The sequence below is a fragment of the Anolis sagrei genome, chromosome 4 (assembly GCF_037176765.1).
Source record: "Anolis sagrei isolate rAnoSag1 chromosome 4, rAnoSag1.mat, whole genome shotgun sequence".
Classification (NCBI taxonomy): Eukaryota; Metazoa; Chordata; class Lepidosauria; order Squamata; family Dactyloidae; genus Anolis; species Anolis sagrei.
Genome location: NC_090024.1, coordinates 221368054 through 221388711, shown reverse-complemented (window position 1 = coordinate 221388711; position 20658 = coordinate 221368054). Strand labels below are relative to the sequence as shown.

General features: G+C 37.8%; 1 protein-coding gene and 1 long non-coding RNA gene across 2 annotated transcripts in view; one reads left to right on the top strand and one right to left on the bottom strand.

The window, feature by feature from the left end:
• Window positions 1-20658, bottom strand: part of SLC9A8 (solute carrier family 9 member A8) — a 73934-nt gene that overhangs the window by 37475 nt on the left and 15801 nt on the right. Inside the window, exons 3-4 of the mRNA XM_060772132.2 lie at window positions 13936-14016; window positions 1329-1387 (exon numbers count right to left, since the gene is read on the bottom strand). Coding sequence (XP_060628115.2) covers window positions 1329-1387; window positions 13936-14016 — 140 coding nt within the window. The remainder of the gene's footprint in view (window positions 1-1328; window positions 1388-13935; window positions 14017-20658) is intronic.
• On the top strand, window positions 5741-19437 carry LOC137097020 (uncharacterized). Its single transcript, XR_010909923.1, has 2 exons — window positions 5741-6240; window positions 17722-19437. It is a non-coding gene; the product is annotated as an uncharacterized lncRNA (long non-coding RNA).

The following is a 20658-nucleotide window of genomic DNA, read 5'->3' as shown; positions in this document are numbered from 1 at the left end:
TTTTTCTGCATCCCCTTCTCTTGAGTTAGGAGAAGCAGTTCAATAAAGCACAGAGTTCACTATGGAAGGGAAGTGGTTCCTGTGAATTGTAAGAAAATGTTGTTGTGTTGTTGAGCTCCATGGGAATCAATATGATCTTGTACTCAGGATTAGTTCTGCAGTCCTACAAAATTAAACTTGATATGAGAATCTGTCAGAGGTTATCAATGACACGTAATTTCATTTGATAATTGGGGGCTGCAATGGCGCAATGGGTTAAACTCTTGTGCTGCTGAACTGTTGATCTCAAAGTTGGCAGTTTGGATCCATGGGAGAGGGTGAGCTCCAGCTGTTAGTCTTAGCTCCTGCCAACCTAGCAGTTTGAAAACATGCAAATGTTGACAGTATCAATGCAGATCAAGTACATTAACAGCTCTAGGTGAGAGCAGAAAGACATAACAAATATTGAAGTATCAGGAACAATGTAGTAAGATATGAAGGTTAGCAACTCTAGATCAGCTCCTCAAAACAGAACATTGTCAAAGTCACAGAAGAAAGACAACAACTACGCTTTTTCCTTGAGGGATGCAAATGTTACATTTTAATGTACCTGGCAACTTTTTAAAGCTAATTTATTGGGGAAGTTAGCAAAATGTCTTTCAAAATAGTTGATTCAAACAAATTGATTTTGAATACTCATTTGCAACACTTTTAGAGGATGAAGTCTATTTCTGAAATTATACATGCTGGCTTCAGCAAAACCATTTTGTTGATTTCTCATGTCTTTCTTTGTGTGTGTTTGTACTGCAAGTATAAAATCTGTACTGAGAAAACACAGTCTACAGACCTTTCGAGAAGCATGGTATACAGTTGAGCAAGAACATGCTTGTTATTCCTTATGCCAGTTAACTGTCAGGCCTGTGAAACACTAATAATTTTCTGAAAAGAGCTAGACACACTTCATTTAAAGAAGACTTTTTTCCCTTTAACTAAGATTCTTTGCTTTTTTGTGTGTTTTGAAACCATGGGGAGGCTTATTCTGCAAAGATCCCAAATTCCAACAAGGAGAGCGTCCCAGGGGCTTTACCCTGAGAGTGAAGAATGAACATCAGATATTTTCTTATCGAATGTATAAACCACACCATAAATCTACACATATTCACTCATGAGTGACCTGGGATGAAGAAAACAAGATTATCTTGCTTCAGGGCTCTGAGGATCAAAGAATGCTAAATAAAGGGGAAAGGGTTTCAAGCAAAGTTTCATTCTGGCACCTCTTTTGTTCATATTGAGGGCAATAAAAAAGGAGAAGGTAAAAAAAAATAAGCTTAGAACATTGCAGGTTATACCTTCCAGTTGGCTAGCTTTTGCGCTTCTATGATTTTTATAACTGCTCCCATGAGAATACCTAAAGAGAAAAGAGAAGACAAAGAACCATGAAGAGTTCATATTCTCAGTTTGCTTAAGGTGAATGTCACCAAGGCATTTACATATCTGTTGTATGGCTTTAATGCAATGATTCCCAACCTGTGGTCCATGGACTACCAGTGGTCCCTAAGAACTAAAATACGATCTGTGGCCTCACTGTTACTACACCATTGCAACAAGAGTGACTGGTCTTGTGAAACCATCTAATAGTGCTGAGGCAACAGGGATGTCAGGAGGGAAGAAACTGACTACCCACGAAAGGAGCAGCAACAAGCCTCCTGACTGCTGCTTCTCCTCCTCCCCCCGACCCCAAGTGGAGCCATTCCATGTGGTGCCTGGAATCAGGGGCGCCTTGGTGTCTTTGTTTTTAGGCCTGTTCCTGGGTTATTTGGGGTGCTAATTCAGAAAATTGCATTGGATAGACCACATCAGCTCTACATTATTAAATATGGTTTTCTGTGGGCAAGCAGATGGCGACTATGGGATGGCATATATTCTGTATCAGAAACTATAGCGAATGTTGTCTTTCCAGAGCAATTTCTCAATCAGGACCCCAAGTAACTAAACAGAATCTAAAGTTGACCTAAAACTGATTAGTAACCTTTTGGGTACTAATGTTGGAGGGTGGTGTCCCTTGTTCAAAGTGGTTCCTCGTCAAGTGGTCCCTGGTCCAAAAAAGGTTGGGAACCACTGCTTTAATGAATATTAAGATATTTAGTTCTATTTTACCCTAAGGCACTAACCTCAAATATCACAGGTTTCTCAATTTACATCAATATAAATTAGCTGACATAGCACAGAAAATTAAATTATATGTAAATGACACACAAAATGTAAGCAGTAACACTTCAATGAGTTCTATGAAGTGGCTTTGGACTCCCCTTCTCCCTTTCTCCAAGGACTGCAGCAGCCTTTTCATCAATCCTGACATCCTGTTTTTTTTTATGTAGTCCTTTGTTACATTTATTTATATCCTGTCTTTTGCCCAGTCTGGGAAGAAGGAAGCTTACCAAAGTTGAAACAGATATAGCTAAAATTTGCATCATACAAAAATTAAGAATAGAAACTAAAAGCAATTGGAAGCATAACCATTTAACACATAGCATATACAAACAACACCCCACTTGAAAGCTCTTTTCTCTCTAAGCAGTCAATCCACAAACATATGCCAAAAAAATGTCTACCTATCTATGAAAAAATAGTAAGGAGGGCCTAAGCTCTTTAGGAAGGAGTGCCAGAGCCTAGGTGCTGCCAACTGAAACTGCCTTCTCCTACATTCCCACCTGAACGATCTATCAGGCAAGAACAGATCCCCAGAAGATCTCACAAAGCATGTGCCTGTTTATGTTGTCAGAACTTCTGGGGAGGCCCTTCTCTTTGTTCCTGCCTGACAAATAGTTCAGGTGAGGATGTGGGAGAATGTGGGAGCCTAGGAGCTGCCAACTGAAACTGCCTTCTCCAACATTCCTACCTAAACTACCTATCAGGCAGGAACAAAGTGAAGGGCCTCCCCAGAAGATCTGACAACACCAACAGGCTCACCTTCAGAAAACCTGGATGTTACAAAAAACCTATCTCTCTTGGCCATTGCAAGTTACTACTACTTTACCTGATCTGTTGCTACAAAATTTAACTAAGCTAGAATTAAGTCATATGATTACTAAGAGAAATACAGAGGACCTTGAAGTTTAAATCCAAGTCCTTGTCTGGATGAATAAAAAGCTAACTAAGGCAACCAGTGGAACACTTTGCATTCCTCTCCATCTTGAGAGTTATCACAAATGTTTCTCTATTAGAATCATTGCCCCAACTCCCTGCTCAATGCAGATCTCCAGCTAAAGCAGAGGTCCACAAACTTTTTAAGAAGAGAGCTGGTTCATGTTGAGGGGGCAGGCTATAATTTGAAAAAAAAATCATGAATTGATTCCTATGTACACTGCACATATCTTATTTCTAGTGCAAAAAATGAAAGAACAATACAAAATTTAAAATGAAGAAAAATTTTAACCAACATAAAGTTACCAGTATGTCAATGGGAAATGTGGGCCAATGTGATAGTGATGGTCAAGTTAATTAGCAGTAGTTTCACACTTAGAGCGACCCTAAGTCTGAACTTTAGTGGAGGTTGGGTAAATGAACTTGGAGGGCTGCATGCAACCTGAGCTACAGCATTCCCTTCAAAGATGTCCAACCACTTTTTGAAGACATGTCTTGTCTATTCCTTTTCACTCTCCCTCTTCTCTGTGGTGTCCAACCTCAATGCTATTGAAAACAGTGGTCTATGGACCAGTGTTTATCACTAGGCCACTGGTTGGCACAAGATTCCAAGAATGAAATAATTAGTAGTCGGACACTAATATGGTGCTGGCCCCTAGGATTCGGGGGGGGGGGAGGAGGCTCTGCCAATCCTCCACATTAGAAAGCATAGGAAGCACTATCCCACAAGGATATATTTTGGTTCAAAGAATGGAGCTATCCTTTTTTTATTTCTTGCAAAGAAGAAGCAAGAAAACCTGTGCTCATAAGTTATTGAGGTATGCTACCTATGATTCTTCACCACAGTTTACACTGATTTGAGTTTAGGAGAGCTGCAGTTCACCTCCATCTGCAGAGTGACCTATTCCCATACTCTCCTTCCCCACCATGTCATGTACACGAATGTCACAAGAATAATTCTCACAGCACCAACTTCTACTATTAAAACAGTAAGAGACATGGAAGCAGAAGCAAAAGGCCATATGGTGCTCTTGCTGTTGCACCTAGTAAGGGTTCAGCAACTTTGTTATAGTTATAGAGGTGTTCCTCATAAATTACTCTTGATTCAGTTGTGAAATAGTGGTTTGCAAAGGCATGGAACAACCAGAGCAAATCCAGTAGTATCACCTCAATTTATCATTTTGAAGTTCTACAAACTGCAACATCTCTAAAGGATTTCCAAACAGTAGCAAGAAATGTCTTTTCTTCACACCCTATGATTGTCAAAGGTGTTTGAGAAATTTATAATCCTCCACTCTAATTCCTCTTATATCCAGTATTGAGCATCCGTTGTCTGGAATTCTGAAATCTGAAATACTCCAAAATCCAAAATTGTCCACATGGCTGGCTGATATAGTGACAGGTGTGCTTTCTGATGGTTGAACATGTACAAACATTGTTTTGTGCACACAACTGGTATAATATGGTATATAAAATTATCTTCAGCTGTATAATGTATATACTGTAAAAAACAAATATATTCTATATTTAGATTAGGGTCCCATCTCCAAGATATTTCATTTTGAAGGTACAGTATATTCTAATAAAATTCCAAAATTGGGGGAGGGGGGATCCCTATTCCAAAACTGTTTTGATTTCCATTATTTTGGATAAGAAATACTAAATCTGTAGAAACAATCATGGTATATCTCAAAAACATTACTAGGAAGGCAAACTCGCTGTACTAAGGAAAAGTAAAATGGCTTTACAAATTAAAATGATAAACAGCCTATGTTTATTTCAATACAACTAGGCAGTCATTAATATTCAGAAACTATTATTTACTCATGCCCAGGAAGACATGATTTGAAGACTGAAAGTGAGAGTTCTGAAGGGAATTTTTTAAAGGAAGATGGTGCTTTGACCTACTGAGGTGATTGAAAGACCATAATAGGATCAGATGTTCCTCACAAATGCCCATATAAGGGCTGAGAGTTTGAAATGCTGAAGCTTATTTTCTTTCATATTCGAATTTCAAGGTGTCATTACAGAATAACCCTGCAAAAAATATCACAAAGCATCTATTCCTGTGTAAAACATGAAGAGTCACTGCTGTCAAAAGAAAAAAAAATGTGAGTTAAGGTTTTTTTTCAACCAGTCTTGTACTTAGAAATAAGTAGTAGTCCAGACAGAACTACTTAGTTTGGATAAAGCAACCACCAATATGTAAAACTCACTCATATTTGAACCACTTTTTTGCCAGTAAAGCAATGACAGGTATTTGGTGTTGACTAATTCAAACAATGTACTCTTTTTTCAAGAAAGTTAAAATTAATGCAAATATCACTGCCAAGGGAATCACAGTCAAGAAGCCAATTGATTAATAACAGAGTTTTCAACTGATCTTAGCCAGGACAACTGTCACTTTGGGAGTGTCACATTTACTTTTGACTGAACTAGATCAGCAATCTGCAGCCACTAAATATGGTACAATTTCCTTCCTGCCAAGTACAACTTCATATACCATAGAAATGTGAACTGGCTATGGGCCAAACTGGCTCATCAGAGCTCTTTGTCCAATACAGATAGTTCCCATTAAGGTTTACTCTGCTCGCAAAGTCTTTGTCATATCCAAAAAGAGAGAGGAGCGTAATAAGCAGTGACTGGAGTTGCTGACACAAGGCATCTACAGCGCTTTGAAGCAATTCTTTGCAAACCTCAGTTGGGCTGCTGCCTCGTCCTCTCTATTTCTCAACAAAACAAAACTACAGTAACAGCAATTTCTTCCTGCTTTCTAACTGCCAGAACTGGCAGGGACCGCATCTCTACCATCTGCTCCATGGACCTAAATGGATAACCCTTATTTCTAAACAGCCTCTGAATCAGCTCCACTATTTCCAGACACTGGAAATTTGAACTTCACAATCTCCTCTTTGGTTCAGAATATTAGGAAAGTTTTCAAGATAGTCCAAAACACTTGGAACAGGCTCTTATCAAGTTGTCTTAAAACTACTGGAACAAGCCTTTGGCAACATTTGCAATTCAGAGGCTGGAAGAGGAAGTACTCCAGCACTGAAACTACTTACTACACTCTACAGTTCCTTTGATTTGTATTCCTCTGCCCACAAAGTTGATACAGTAAGTATTTGCACATTTTATACTGAAGAATCATATGAAAACAAAGGTTGTCAATTGAAAGGGGGTGGTTAGGAAGAAAAGAGAGTCTACTAAGGGGTGTAAGGGTTTTATGGTTTATGCCCTTATATGCAGCCTCATTAACATCTTTCTGAAAGGCTGCTAAAATGTATAGCTAAAAACAATAACCTGACTTCAGAAATGGGTTTCCAAAGCAAACAGCAAATGGTAGCCCCCATTTTCGTCAAAGACTACCACTCCAATGATCTCCAGCCAACATAACCATGCTAGTGGAAGCTGTAGTCCCAACATATCTGAAAGGCACCATATTGCAGAAGATTGCCACAGACAGATCTAGGCATATTGCTTCAACGGTTACAGGAAGAGATATCATTCAGCTACATAACCTACTTCTTATTCATTGGATGGGAAGTCCTAATTAAGCAGGTGAACTGGAAATTATTCATTCTATGCCCAAAGAACGATTACTGCAATGAATGGACTATACAAAATGTCAAAATGAGGCTTATTGCTTGAAATTTCAGTAGTGATTTGTTTTCTGTAATGACTCATAATTAATGTTTTTAATCCCTGAATGCAACTTATTTAATATTTTATTCACTAAGTATTTATCTGTCACAAAACATAACCTGAAACCTTATGAATATTCAAGATACTTTAAACAACTTCAGTACAGCATTTATGAGACTGATTTCCTTTGTAGCCTATTCAAAACATTCAGGTTTAAGATAGGACAGAACCATAGAATCGTAGAATAACAGAGTTGAAAGAGACCACATGGGCTATCCAGTCCAACCCCCTGCCATGCAGGAAAAACACAATCAAAGTATGCCTGACAGAAAGTAGATGGAAAACGGAGATTCTGGTTACTTTAAATTCCTCTGAGTTGTGGGTTGTCTGTGACCACTAATGAGGTTCTATTCTGTCCTGCCTTTAGTCCATTCTAGGTGAAAGTTTTTCCTTGTTAATTTGTTGTTTTACTTCATATAGTGGGTACTGAAGCTTGAGAAATGCTCTTGTGTGTCTGAACAGATGTAATTGTCTTAGAAGACTTGGCTATAAATGATTTGGTATTGTATTACGGGTGGAAGTTGGGCTTACATGTGATGTTTAGTGGTTTTACAATACGGTGTGGTGCTTAGATGTCTGGTGTGAGTTGTAAAGTGATGTCCAGAAAGTAAACTTGCTCTGTTGGTAGTTTCAGGCTAAAATTGATGGGAAGCTGAAAGTTGTTGAAATTCTGAGGATAGTATTGAGTGAATTCATTAATTCAATTTATGAAGATAGCATGAATGTATTTCAGGCAAAGTAGGTGTTATTGGACGCAGGAGTTAAGGCCAGCCATACATATGTTAGCATATTATGGTGCTATGTGTTGTGCTCATAGCTATATCATTAGATTGAAGGTTTAAGTTATTACCAAAAGTGCAATCCTGTGTGAGAGCAATGTGGCAGATCTTGGTATCCAGGTCTGCTATTGTCCTATCTAGAATGATGTTTCTTCCAGCTTCCAGTCCATCCTTGTGTGGGATGTTGGTATATAATCCATAGGCTAAGATGGTGTTCCCTTCAGGAAGTTGGTAATGTCCTCTACATAGCTAGTGTCACAGGTGGCATATGGCCTAGGATACTGTCCCTATATCCAGAGACATAATCTGTGAGTGTCCCAATGCTGAAGACAATGGGCTGTTCAGGGTTGCACCGCTTATGTATTTTGGGTGATAGATGGAATGTGCCTGGTTAAGGTTCATGGGCTGTGCCAATTCAGATTTAGGACTTCTGTGGGAAATTTCCTATGTAGTCTGTGTAATTCCTTCCTATTTGTGTGTGTAATTGTTAGGATTCTGTAAGGTGTAGTTTTGTATAGTAGCCTCTCAATCTTCTGTATGTAGTCAGGTGTGTCCATAATGACTACAGCTCCTCCTATGTCAACATCTTTGATTACAATATTAGGGTTGTTCCTGAGAATTCAAGTCATAAGAAATCAAGAGGACTGGGGGAACTTTATTTTTCCCTCTCACTTCCAGCGAGTATATCCTCTGTAATCAAGATCCTATTCTGAAAACAAGTATTGCAACATATGGGCTTGCAACACTTGTTTCCTCTCCAGAATTGGAGTGGCATCAGTGAGAACTCAGTTTCATACTGGAGAAATTGCCAGGAAGATATATTCAAATAAAAGTTAAGACGATTAATGGGAACTACAGTTTCCCACGTCCAGAGAACACAGGCATGTGTTTAAAGTTTACATTTAAAACCAAGTTGTTTTCTCACACATTCCACAACACAGCTGCCTGTCTATGTAACACAATTTACAAAATAGGATGCATATAGCAGTAGTCTGTAACTCTCATAATCAGGTCACTTTGTGAGATTTCTATTAAACATTCTTTTCTGATAGTTATATTTTATTGGAAGTTATCAAGTAAATAAATACTGTATGAAAGAATTACAAAACCATACCTTAATAATTAATTCAAAGCTACCTTTTCACCACCTTTTCTTCTTTTCTCCTCCATACTACCCCCCAAAAATGGAGATTTGGTAGAAATTGTACAGTAGAGTCTCGCTTATCCGACGTGAATGGACAGGCAGAATATTGGATAAGTGAAAATAAGGATAATAAGGAGGGATTAAGGAAAAGCCTGTTAAATGTCAAATTGCATTATGATTTTACAAATTAAGCACCAAAACATCATGTTTTACAACAAATCACCAGAAAAAGCAGTTCAATACACGGTAACTTTATGTAGTAATTACTGTATTTACAAATTTAGCACCAAAACATCACAATGTATTGAAACAGCTGTGAATCCGGGCAGGAGGCAGACTGTGTCGGATAATACAGAATGTTGGATGAGCAACGGTTGGATAAGAGAGATTCAACTGTAGCTATATTCAGGGAGGGATTACTTTAGTTTCTCTTGAAATTCCAGTACATGATGGTCTTCTACAAATCCACTACAAGACCAAATATTTTTTCTGTACTGGGAGTTTTCTATACAAGCCATATTAAATATGACATTTCAGTATCATTTGTCTCAGTTCTTCCTGCTATGAACCAAGGATAAAGTTATCATGTGGTTTTCTTGGCATTTGCTATCCTCTGGGACCCAGAGAGTATGATTCACCCAAGCTTGAATGAAGATTCGAACCCTGGTCTCCAGAGTCAAAATAAATAAAAAAATAGAAATGGAAAATGGAAATAATGTGTGAGAGAGTGAACATGGATAAATTCCAGTTAACAGGTTGAACATTTGTTATCTTTCCTTTCTCTTCAGAGTTACAGGGCTAAAATGCTATACTCTTATATTACTTTAGCACTATCTCTATAGACAAAACTTTTTAAAAAGGTAAATTTAGAAACAAGAAAGAAATTATGAATTAATGGAGGGGATTAGCATGGATGGAGGGGATGATGTGCAGATTGGGGAGCTGCTCTAAAATCTACTATAGCCAGCAAAAAAAAAGATATGTTTTTGCGGAATACTTGAAGCTAATCTAAATATTTATTAACTCTCCTCTCCCAAGCCACTACCCCACACATACGTCCTGATTGTCTACAAAAGCCAGCTAGGGGTCAAGTGCTTTTTTCTTTATTTCTAGAAGGTTCCGAAAGCTATTGCGCAAGCGCAGAGATATCATATGTGCGATTCACAGGGACTACGACAGGAAACCATGGTAATCTCAATTTATAACGAAACAGTATGTTTGGCTATTTTTAAACAAGGCTGTCTCAGGCAATTGTTGGCTTCTCGGAAAATAATGACTTGGGCACCTAGCCTGGACCTCTCATTATTTTTTCCTTTTCTCAAGACACCCAAGAAAAGTTAACTTAAAGAAACATACAAGACTGAACAGAAACCTATTTCCTTCAACCTTCACACAGTCACCCACCAAATCACTGGTACGGTTATCACAAAGAAGAACATGCATGAGTGCAACAGTATTCTCACTAGTTTTGCAAAAGCTGGGATTCAGAAGAACCAGAGTGAGGTAGCAAATTTCTTAGCTACTTTTACTTTCACATATAAGAAACATCTGGTTTGAGGTTAGAAGTGTTACAAGAACAATATCACCAAGTATCCCTCTACAGCTGCATGTTCGGCTGGTTTAGCTATAATATGAATCATAGCTTGGATCCTTGTGATTACAAATTCTCTTCCCCACACCTGGAAACCAGGTGGGTCTGTTTTCAAGTGTGAAATGCTAGAAGGTATGTAAAAGTAGCAAGGAGACTGAGATAAATAAACTAGAAATTAATTACAAACCCAAATGGCACACATTCTCATGCTTTGAAGGTACAGTCATTCTGAAATCAGTCAAGTTGCACTAACATACCAAATCAGTGGGGTAAGCAGAATGCAGCTGAACTTTTCAGGCTTGTTCAAATACCTAAGAGTTTGATCTGAATTTAAGATGACATTCTTTTACGCCTCCCCACTGCCAGAACAGAAATATCCTTCATAACTCTACAGTGAAAATGCTTTATAATCTTGCGGTAGCTCTAAGATTTTAAGCTACAAGGAGTATGCTCTCAATAGCATGTGCCCTTGAGGAAATTCTTCTATATCTGTTTCATATATAGATGTTACAGCATCCAAGACAAAAATAAGCTTGGCAAGGTATTCCCCAAATTCTAGATATATCTCCATTTGGAGTTGGAATGTTTGATTAGTTAAGAGGTAGATTAAAGATAGACAACTAAAGCTTTGACAGCATTGAAAAGCCCTGATTCTTCAAATTAATGACTGCATTTCAGAATGACTACTGTATCAGTAGCATCCTGGATCCTTCATTTTTGTTTCAGATGTAATGGAAAGGAACTTTCATTTATTACCTCCTTTAAATAAGGATCTTACATACTGCAAGGAAGTGTTAGCTTTAGAGACCATTTAATATTATAGACCAGGCTTAAAAAGAAGTCTGCCAAAGTTACCACCCCACAATCCCTGCCTGCACATCTGCTCACAGATAATCTTGATTCATCTTTCATGATAGTTGAATGGGACAGGGAATCAACTCTTACTTAGTTTACAAAACCTTGCTCATCTGGACAGGACACTTAAACTTACTACAGTTAGCCCAATGGGTATTAGTTCAAAAACCTGCCATAAATAATGTCCACCAAAAATTTCTTTAAATTTTATGTAATTTGAAAAGTCTGTGCATTTAATAATATTCCAGGAAAAAATCAATTAAGGTTTCAATTTGTTTGGATCTCTCAGTACCTCACTTATCCCCCTCACCAATAAAAATTATGGTGAGTTAATTTAAGGTTTTCAAAAAAGGGATTAGGTTGTTGTATAGAACGTAAAGATAATGTAGCAGATGTTTGAAAAGCTTTATTTAATAAATGTAAGCCAAACAGACATGCTCTCCCATCAAGTCCAGACAGCAGGAAATGTTCTGGGGAAACACTCTATTTGAATCAATGAGTTTATGTCAAGGAAGTAATGAGTAAAAGGGTGCGAGCTTCTTGCTTCTTCCTCTTGAAACTGCCTTCATGTTGGCGTCCTATTAGAGATAGGTTATTTCCTTTACTCTCTCCACTTTTTTCCCAAGCCACATTCTCACTCTTTTTTTCTCATTTATACTCCTTTATGTATTTGTATGTGTGGACGTGTTAAGATTAGCAATATAAATTGCTAAATGAAGGTTTCAGTAATGAAAATTGCATCACATTAATTTTGACTGCAAACAACCAGGTATCTCAGAATACCTTACATCTCTGTTCCACCCAGTTTTAATCACAAATTTTTAACTTGCGTCTTATGTTTAATCTTCATTCGGTGTATTTTAATATGTATTAATATGTTTTAATATGAGTATTTTGTAGATTTTTTTTAGATAATTGTGTGTGTTAGTGATGTTATAACCCGCCAAAAGGAGGGGCTGGTAATTATTATTATTATTATTATTATTATTATTATTATTATTATTATTATTATCTCTTGATTCTTTTCATTTTATAAGATGGAAAAATCCATTCCTGTATTGCACTATGACAAAACTGAGTTCTTAGGGGAAAGTGGCATGACAGTAAATCAAATTTATTACAGCATCATATAAATACAATGAAATATTGACATGAGCAAACCACATATATATGTACTCCTCCATATTCTCTCTTTTTTACTACATTCTTTTCTAACCTTGTTTATCATCATACTCAAAGCCAAGAAAAGGGAGGTTAGTCTGAGGAAACAAATTAAATTATGCCTTTTGATATTTTCCCTTAACCACAGAAAATATTAAGTGTGTACATTTTCGTTTTGTCTTGAACGATGAACACTAGATACAAGAACCTGATTAAAAAAAAAACCTTCTATGACCTCTGCTGAGAGAAAGAAGTAGGAAAGCACACACCCCAAGTTCATTTGTGTAGGGCTAACAGCCAATTATTCAAATACTCCCAATCTCTTTCTCACCATGTGATTCCTCCTAGCCTGCTATTATGACAGCTGATTTGATCATCCCCTAATATTTTGGAGGCTGCCATTCATACTTTTGTCCACAGCTGCAGAATGCATTCTCCCTTTTATCATTCAGACCACTTTCAGAAATGTTTTACAAATAACTAAAACATAGTCTGGATGCAGCTGCCTGAAGAGAATTGTGAAAGCTTCTGAAAGAGAAAGCAGCATTGTGTGTATGTGTGTGTGAATGAATTAAGGCCAGCTGTTGATACTAAATATTATTACATGGAAATGAAAGTGCTCTTCAGGAACAAGAAGTCATGAGGAATGAATATATATATAGAGAGAGAGAGAGAGAGAGTGCTCTTCACAGCCTGAATTCTGTTGTTCTGCCTATAGTTCTTATACAACATAGGAAAGTGAAAGCAATAAGAAGTTCCTATGAAGCCTCTGGCAGTACTAATAGCTTATCAGACAGAATAACATGGATTCCTGAAAACTTTTCACCCTTAAATTTATTTTGAAGTTCTTCTTAGCAAATAATTGCAGTGGGCAAGCAGAGAGGCTGAAGGTGAGGCAGATGCAAAGGGACATTTCTAGATACCAGTTCTATTGCCTGAATAATAATCATCAATACTGTTCCTATTCTGACATATAATTTAATTATGCATCTTAACCTATCTGATGTGGAGAACAAACAGAGTTTGTTTTCCCAGTGTGCTTGGCATGGCCACCATATTTGTGCCCAATTACAACCACTGTTCCCTTGGACCACCAGTTTGAATATCACTGAACTACAAAACCAGTTAGATGCAGCTGTAAGTATGTTGCGCTAAGAACAAGAAGACCTATGTTCAGCAGCTAAGATGCCCACTAGGTATTCTTGGTCAGCTTTTGCCCATCGTTTCCTCAATTTAACCTATTTTCCAAGTTTAATAGGAAGATAACACAACTAAGAAATCATGGTCTTGAACTACTCAGTGAATAGCAGGTTATAAATGCAAGCATGTAATGAAATTTTTTTGACTATAATTAAATAAATAAATATCATTTAAAACATAACATTGCATATATCATTTTGATTAATGATTATTAATAAAGTATATTACATTAATATAAATTATTAATACAGTTATATAAATAATAAGCAAAAATAATAAATAGAGAATTGGATTATGTATTGGAAAGAAAGAGTGTCATACCTGGGCAATTAGAGCACAAGAATGCAGTCACTTTTCCCACTGTTAAAGGTACTCACCTAATGAAACAACAGCAACACTCTCTGGCATGAAATGCAGCCTGTATCTTATCAATAAGTGCACCAATATGATGCAGATACCTGGTAAGAAAAAAACAACAACTTGGATTCATTCTGTACAGCAGCAAATCTCAGACTCTAACAATGTACAAAGTATTATTTTTAATTTAAAGTTAATTAGAAGGGCAGGGGAAGGCTGAATATACCAATGAACAAGACCAGCTGGTTAGATTTTCTGGTGTTTTTTTTAAAAAAATCAGTTTTGGCCAAGAGCTGCTCGGTAAGTTTCGCTTGGAGAAAAGAAGGCTAAAAGGGGACATGACAGTCATGTTTAAATATTTGAAAGGATGTCACATTGAGGATGGGGCAAGCTTGTTTTCTGTTGCCTTGGATTCAAATTGCAAGAAAAAAATTTCACCAAAGCATTAGGAAGAACTTCCTAGTGGTAAGAGCTGTTTAGCTATGGAATATGTTGCCTCAGAGTGTAGTGGAATCTCATTTTCTGGAGGTTTGAAGCAGGGGCTAGGAGGCCATTTGTTGAGGGTGCTTTGATCGGGTATTCCCACATTGCAGGCAGATAGAATAACTGGCTCTTGTGGTCTCTTGCAACTATGATTCTATTATTCTAAAGAATTATCTAAAGGTGAGAATCATAGAATCATAGAATCATAGAATCTAAGAGTTGGAAGAGACCTCATGGGCCATCCAGTCCAACCCCCTGCCAAGAAGCAGGAACATCGCATTCAAATAACCCTCAACAGATGGCCATCCAGCCTCTGTTTAAAAGCTTCCAAAGAAGGAGCCTCCACCACACTCTGAGGCAGAGAGTTCCACTGCTGAACGGCTCTCACAGTCAGGAAGTTCTTCCTCATGTTCAGATGGAATCTCCTTTCTTGTAGTTTGAAGCCATTGTTCTGCATCCTAGTTTCCAGGGAAGCAGAAAACAAGCTTGCTCCCTCCTCCCTGTGGTTTCCTCTCACATATTTATACATGGCTATCATATCCCCTCTCAGCCTTCTCTTCTTCAGGCTAAACATGCCCAGCTCCTTAAGCCGTTCCTCATAGGGCTTGTTCTCCAGACCTTTTATCATTTTAGTCGCTCTCCTCTGGACACATTCAAGCTTGTCAATATCTCTCTTCAATTGTGGGGCCCAGAATTGGACACAATATTCCAGGTGTGGTCTAACCAAAGCGGAATAGAGGGGTAGCATTACTTCCTTAGATCTAGACACTATGCTCCTATTGATGCAGGCCAAAATCCCATTGGCTTTTTTTGCCGCCACATCACATTGTTGGCTCATGTTTAACTTGTTGTCCACAAGGACTCCAAGATCTTTTTCACACGTACTGCTCTCGAGCCAGGCATTGTCCCCCATTCTGTATCTTTGCATTTCGTTTTTCCTGCCAAAGTGGAGTATCTTGCATTTGTCACTGTTGAACTTCATTTTGTTAGTTTTGGCCCATCTCTCTAATCTGTTATACTAGTTATACTATTCCTATTGCCAGAGGGACTATCCAACTGGTCCACAAAACAACCATCACAAAACCATCATCAAAGGAAGAATCATCTAATCAAACTATAATTTATGTTGAAACTCTGAAGATTTGATACATTTTAATTACATGTATTGTCAGTTTATTTTGTGTTGTATTGTGCTTTTAATTTGCGTTTTACCAGGATTATTTACTTTGCACTTGCATTTTATAGTTTTGTGCTTTGTTATTGCTCTATCCCTCTGTGCATATATGTGTATACACACTTATTTATCAGGGCCCATTGCTTTTTTTTTTTTTTTTGGTTTATGGTACAGTGCCAAGTAAATGTAATTGTGCTATATAAATTAATGATACTGATTAATATTATTTCAGAGTCTCCCCCAGGTAGCAAATGTACATGTATTTTGACTGTGATAAATCTTTGTATAAATCCTCCTCTTCTATCCTTACACCACTGTATTTCTTAACCCCGAGTCAGCTTGAAATCATAGGCACATTTACATAAAAGTTAAAACCCAACAGATTTTGAAGGGACTTTACTTCCAAGAAAAACACATATCCGTTCAAATGGGCTTCCAACTGTTCTCAACCTTCTTATTTGGGAAAGAAGATTAATACGCATCTCACAGAGGCATTTGCTGAATTAAGTAAATGTTTGCATACCACTGCACAAACACAATATTAATAGCTTTGCTTCTCCCCAGAGGATACAAAGTTCTTTTTCGTCCTCCTATTCCAGGAGTTTTCTTGACCGATAAAGCACTAACTGTAACAATAATACAGGGGCTCATTTATAAGTGATGTTAGGAGCAATTTACACATTATTTGGAACTGGCTCCCTGCAAAGCAGCCTAACAAAGAGCAACCAGTAGCCCCAACTTGCTATTTCTCTGAACAGGTTGAAATTGAAGCAGGCAAATGGACAGAAAAACAGGCTTTGCAAGAATTTTGGAAGTAATAAAATGAGAAGAGCTTACATAAGGAAAGAGGAAGGGGACTTTTCAGTCAACCTGTGTCACAGAATAAGTACATAGGCAACAAAAATAACTTGTCCTTCTTTGCGATACCATTAATATTATAACATTGAAAGGGTTATTATTTCTAACATGTCCATGATGGAAAGGGGGCTTTTCCATCATATGGGCCCACACAAGTCCTAAGATTTTACAGAGGGTATCTCACGCAGATCAGATCTAGCATAAGTTCCAGAAAAAGGTAAAACATAAATCTTGACTCTGAGAAAGTCTTGTTGAGTCACAATAATACCCTGCTCCAGAAGATTTATAGATAATCAAGGGCTCAAAAATATATATGCGATTTTTTCTTTTCTTTTTTTTTTAAAAAAAAAGACCCTTTCTGGACTTGCACAAGTTCAAAGCATCAGAAGACTGAGACAGAACCACCAGCAGCTGTAAACCCCCAAATTTTATAGTTTCTAACCCTTCAATATATTGTATCTATTTTTCTTGACTTTTTATGTAACTTGTATCTTTCTGTGTACTGTATATAAAATGTACAAACTGCCTTACAAAATGTATCAAGACAACCCAGAGACAGTCAACTCTCCATAACCCTGTGAAGATAATCCCCTGAGAACAGGAAAGCTGGACAAACCCCTCTGACTGTTTCTCAAGCCAGGTTATCATCAGACCCATTGTTTAAGTGTACGCAGGGATAGATGACTTCTTGGTTTAGCTGAGATAAACCCAAAACTGTTTAGTTAAATGGCTCATTTGAAGCTGAGGACCCTTCCACATAGCCATATAATTCAGAATATCAAGGCAAAATAACCCACAATATCTACTTTGAACTGGGTTATCCACACTGCCATATATTCCAGTTCAAAGCAGATAATGTGGGTTTTTATTCAGCTGTGTGGAAGGGGCCTAAATGGTTGCTATCTGCAGAAACCGAAGCTCAGAGTACGTGCATTCTTTAAACTCTCTTACTGACAGCCAAGCCCTTGATTGCCCAAGATCATAATCTTTTGTTCCAGGAGCTCCAAAACTTTTTTTTTCTGAGGGCCCTTCCACACAGCCAAATATTCCAGAAGATCAAGGCAGGAAATCTCACAATATCTGCTTTGAACTGGGTTATCTGAGTCCACACTGCCATATATTCCTATTCAAAGCAGATATTGTGGCATTTCCTGCCTTGATATTCTGGGTTATATGGCTGTGTGGAAGGGCTCTGAAGCTCTTATCTTTGTTTGCCATGGAACTGGACATTCGAGCTCATCAGAAGCCCATCAACATATATTTACCATTTGTTCCCCCCCTCCCATCCCAGGGGGCATCTCTACAGCCGATTGGTTCTCCACTCCCTGGCTGCCATTCTCCCTACCGGCCAGTTCTGGCACAGATCCTAGCCTGCCTATTTCAGCCAATCAGGAGAGGAAGTGTGGAGAGGAGCAAACCACTGACCATCTGCTGCAATACAACCTGAGCCCTGCCACATGCACCATGGAGGACCTTCTTGCAGCAACACCAGAAGCACTCCAAGTGGCCAGATACAGGTCAAAGGACATTTAATCAACTACCAAACTCACAAATTTTGTATTCTGTATTTTGTATTTTTGTATTTTGTCTGTTCGTTTGCTTTGTTCTGTTAGAAATGCAATATAACTGACTGGTTGCTGATGACTCGATAAATAAATAAAATAAATAAGGGGAGGAAGTGGGAAGTCTGAATAACTGACAGATCTATATAAGATGTCTTGTATTTCTCTGTATGTTTATGCTTGTACATTTTGATACAACTTGCTGTACTCGTATATTTTTAGCTAAATCATAATATACCTCTATGGCTTCTCTTCAACCTGGTGAGTTGGTTTTTCTCTCCTGGACAATCTGGTTTAGCATACACTCACCAGACACAGATACTTTTATCCACGGTCCTAGCTAACCATAGCAAAAGTAAAGTTATGATATGTACTAAGATGACAAAAGCTCAATATAATCACTGGACCTTCCATGTAATATCACTGGTACAAGTGTCATTCATGCAATAAACACAAGGCCAAATGCAAGCAAAAAGACTCTCTTTCCAAACAGCAATGCTCCATCTTGTTAATGTTTCCCATCATCTGGCTATAGGTTTGTAACAGTACTGGCTCTTCCTTTTCCACTGGGTAGAGAAAGGACACTAGAAATTACAATGTTGCAGCATTAAAAATAAGATCAAGTGAAGTTTTCCCCAGCAACAGAAAAGCAGCACATTAAAAAGACCGCCAACTTTATGCTATAATAAAGGTAAATGGAAAAGATCTGATTTCTTATTACTTTTATGACGGAATAATAAATCAGCACAGGCTAACTTTATCACATGTGTTGACATCCACACATAAGGGACCCTTTTCAGTTTCCAAATGTTCTAACACTTCAGCTTCCACTATTCCTGGCAAAAACAGAAAATGCAGTCATGATGGGAGTTGTAGTTCAGCAACACCTGGAGGACCACAGATTTTCCATCCTAATACTTAGTAAATCACTGTAACTACTGGGGTATCTTGCCCAAATATACCACACTGACCCACTGGAAAAATGGCCATTGAGAAGCAGCCCTTGCCACGGAATGAGTATCATCCAAGGTACTGAATAGCTTCCTTTTCCCCAAACTTCTGGAGTGGAGCAGGGACTCCTCTAAAAACTGGAAAAATTCCAGCTGTTTCTCAATCCTTCACAAGTGCCCCTTCTCTTCCTTAAACTCTTGTGCATGTTTGAGGAGTCCAGGGAAAAGATTAATGATAAGGGATAGTCAGTCAAGCCAGTATTTGTGGATCACCTCAGCTCATTTATTCTGTGCCAGACAATCCTTGGGTATTCTTACAGCCACGTGAACTTTATAGTGACATAATGCTCTTCTCAATAGGATGTGGGTAGGAAAGATGGAATTCAGTGCTGGCTGTTCTCAGGATTTACTTTTAACACAGCCAAGATTATTCTGCGAGAGGTGAAATGGTTCCATCCTTCTGAATAAACCTTTTAAAGTCTTTTGTATAACATATACATATACATATTTAGAGCTTTTCTTGGTCTTCCATGTGTGTGTGAAGGTTTGGGGGGCTTTATTCTTCACATTTTAGATCTGAACATCAGTGTTCTAATTGAAGTACAGGCATCAATTTGTTCTGAAGACAAAGGCTTAGTTAAAAAAATTTATAGAAGAATAGGCACTTTCTACATTGCCATATAATCCAGATTATCACAACATATAATCCATATTATCTGCTTTGAACTGGATTATATGAGTCTACACTGCTGTATAATTCTGTTCAAAGTAGATAATCTGGATTTTATATGGCAGTATAGAAGAGCCTTACACTTCTTTTTTTTTAAAAAAAAATCCTGATTATATTTTCTACTGTTGCTTTTCTTAATGAAATCTCAGAAGACTTTATCAGATTGTTTACCTCACTGGGTTTATAAATGGCAATGTTCCTGCAAACAAGCTAAGCTTTCTGACACAGTATATATTTAACAACTATACCCATCCAAATTTTCACTGAAAACTCATAGTGGTTTTGAGGAGAAAATCATCTAAAGGAAGGGAAAATTAATGATGAAAAATGAAATAACACTGAAATAAATTTAACATTTTGAAAACTGAAAAATGCTAAGATGATTTAAGAAACCTTGATAACATTGCTGAGAGCCAACGTAGTGCAGTGGTTTGACCACTGGACTACAACTGTAGAGACCAGGGTTCAAATCCTTACCCAGCCATGTGAACCCATTGGATGACCTTACACAGGTCATATTCTCTCAATCTCAGAAAAAGGAAAACACAAACCCTCATTTGGCAAGAAACCCTGAAACAGCTCATCTTTAGAGTTGTGATAATTCAGAAATGACTTGGAAGTATATAAGAGTGAGATAGGATTGTTACCGAAGCTCAGTATTTAAGTGTCCAAGTCTCAGAAATTTAGAAATACATTATTGGAGGGGATATTAATAGTGATTAGTCGGATCATACTTGGGAGCTATTTGTCTTATTCCCAGCAAACATGTGCAGTACAGCACGTGAACTACAGAAATATTAAGCACATCTATTCAGAAATCAGTCTCAGGCTGCATGTTTCAGGGAAAATAAAACAAAAGGTGCAGGTGTCTCTCAGTGAGGGTGAAAGTACTATAGCCATATAGGTATCAGGACTAAAATGAGAATTGAAAAACGCATTGTAATGACAAATTAAGCAAGAAACATATCTTCCTTAAGGCCTAAGCC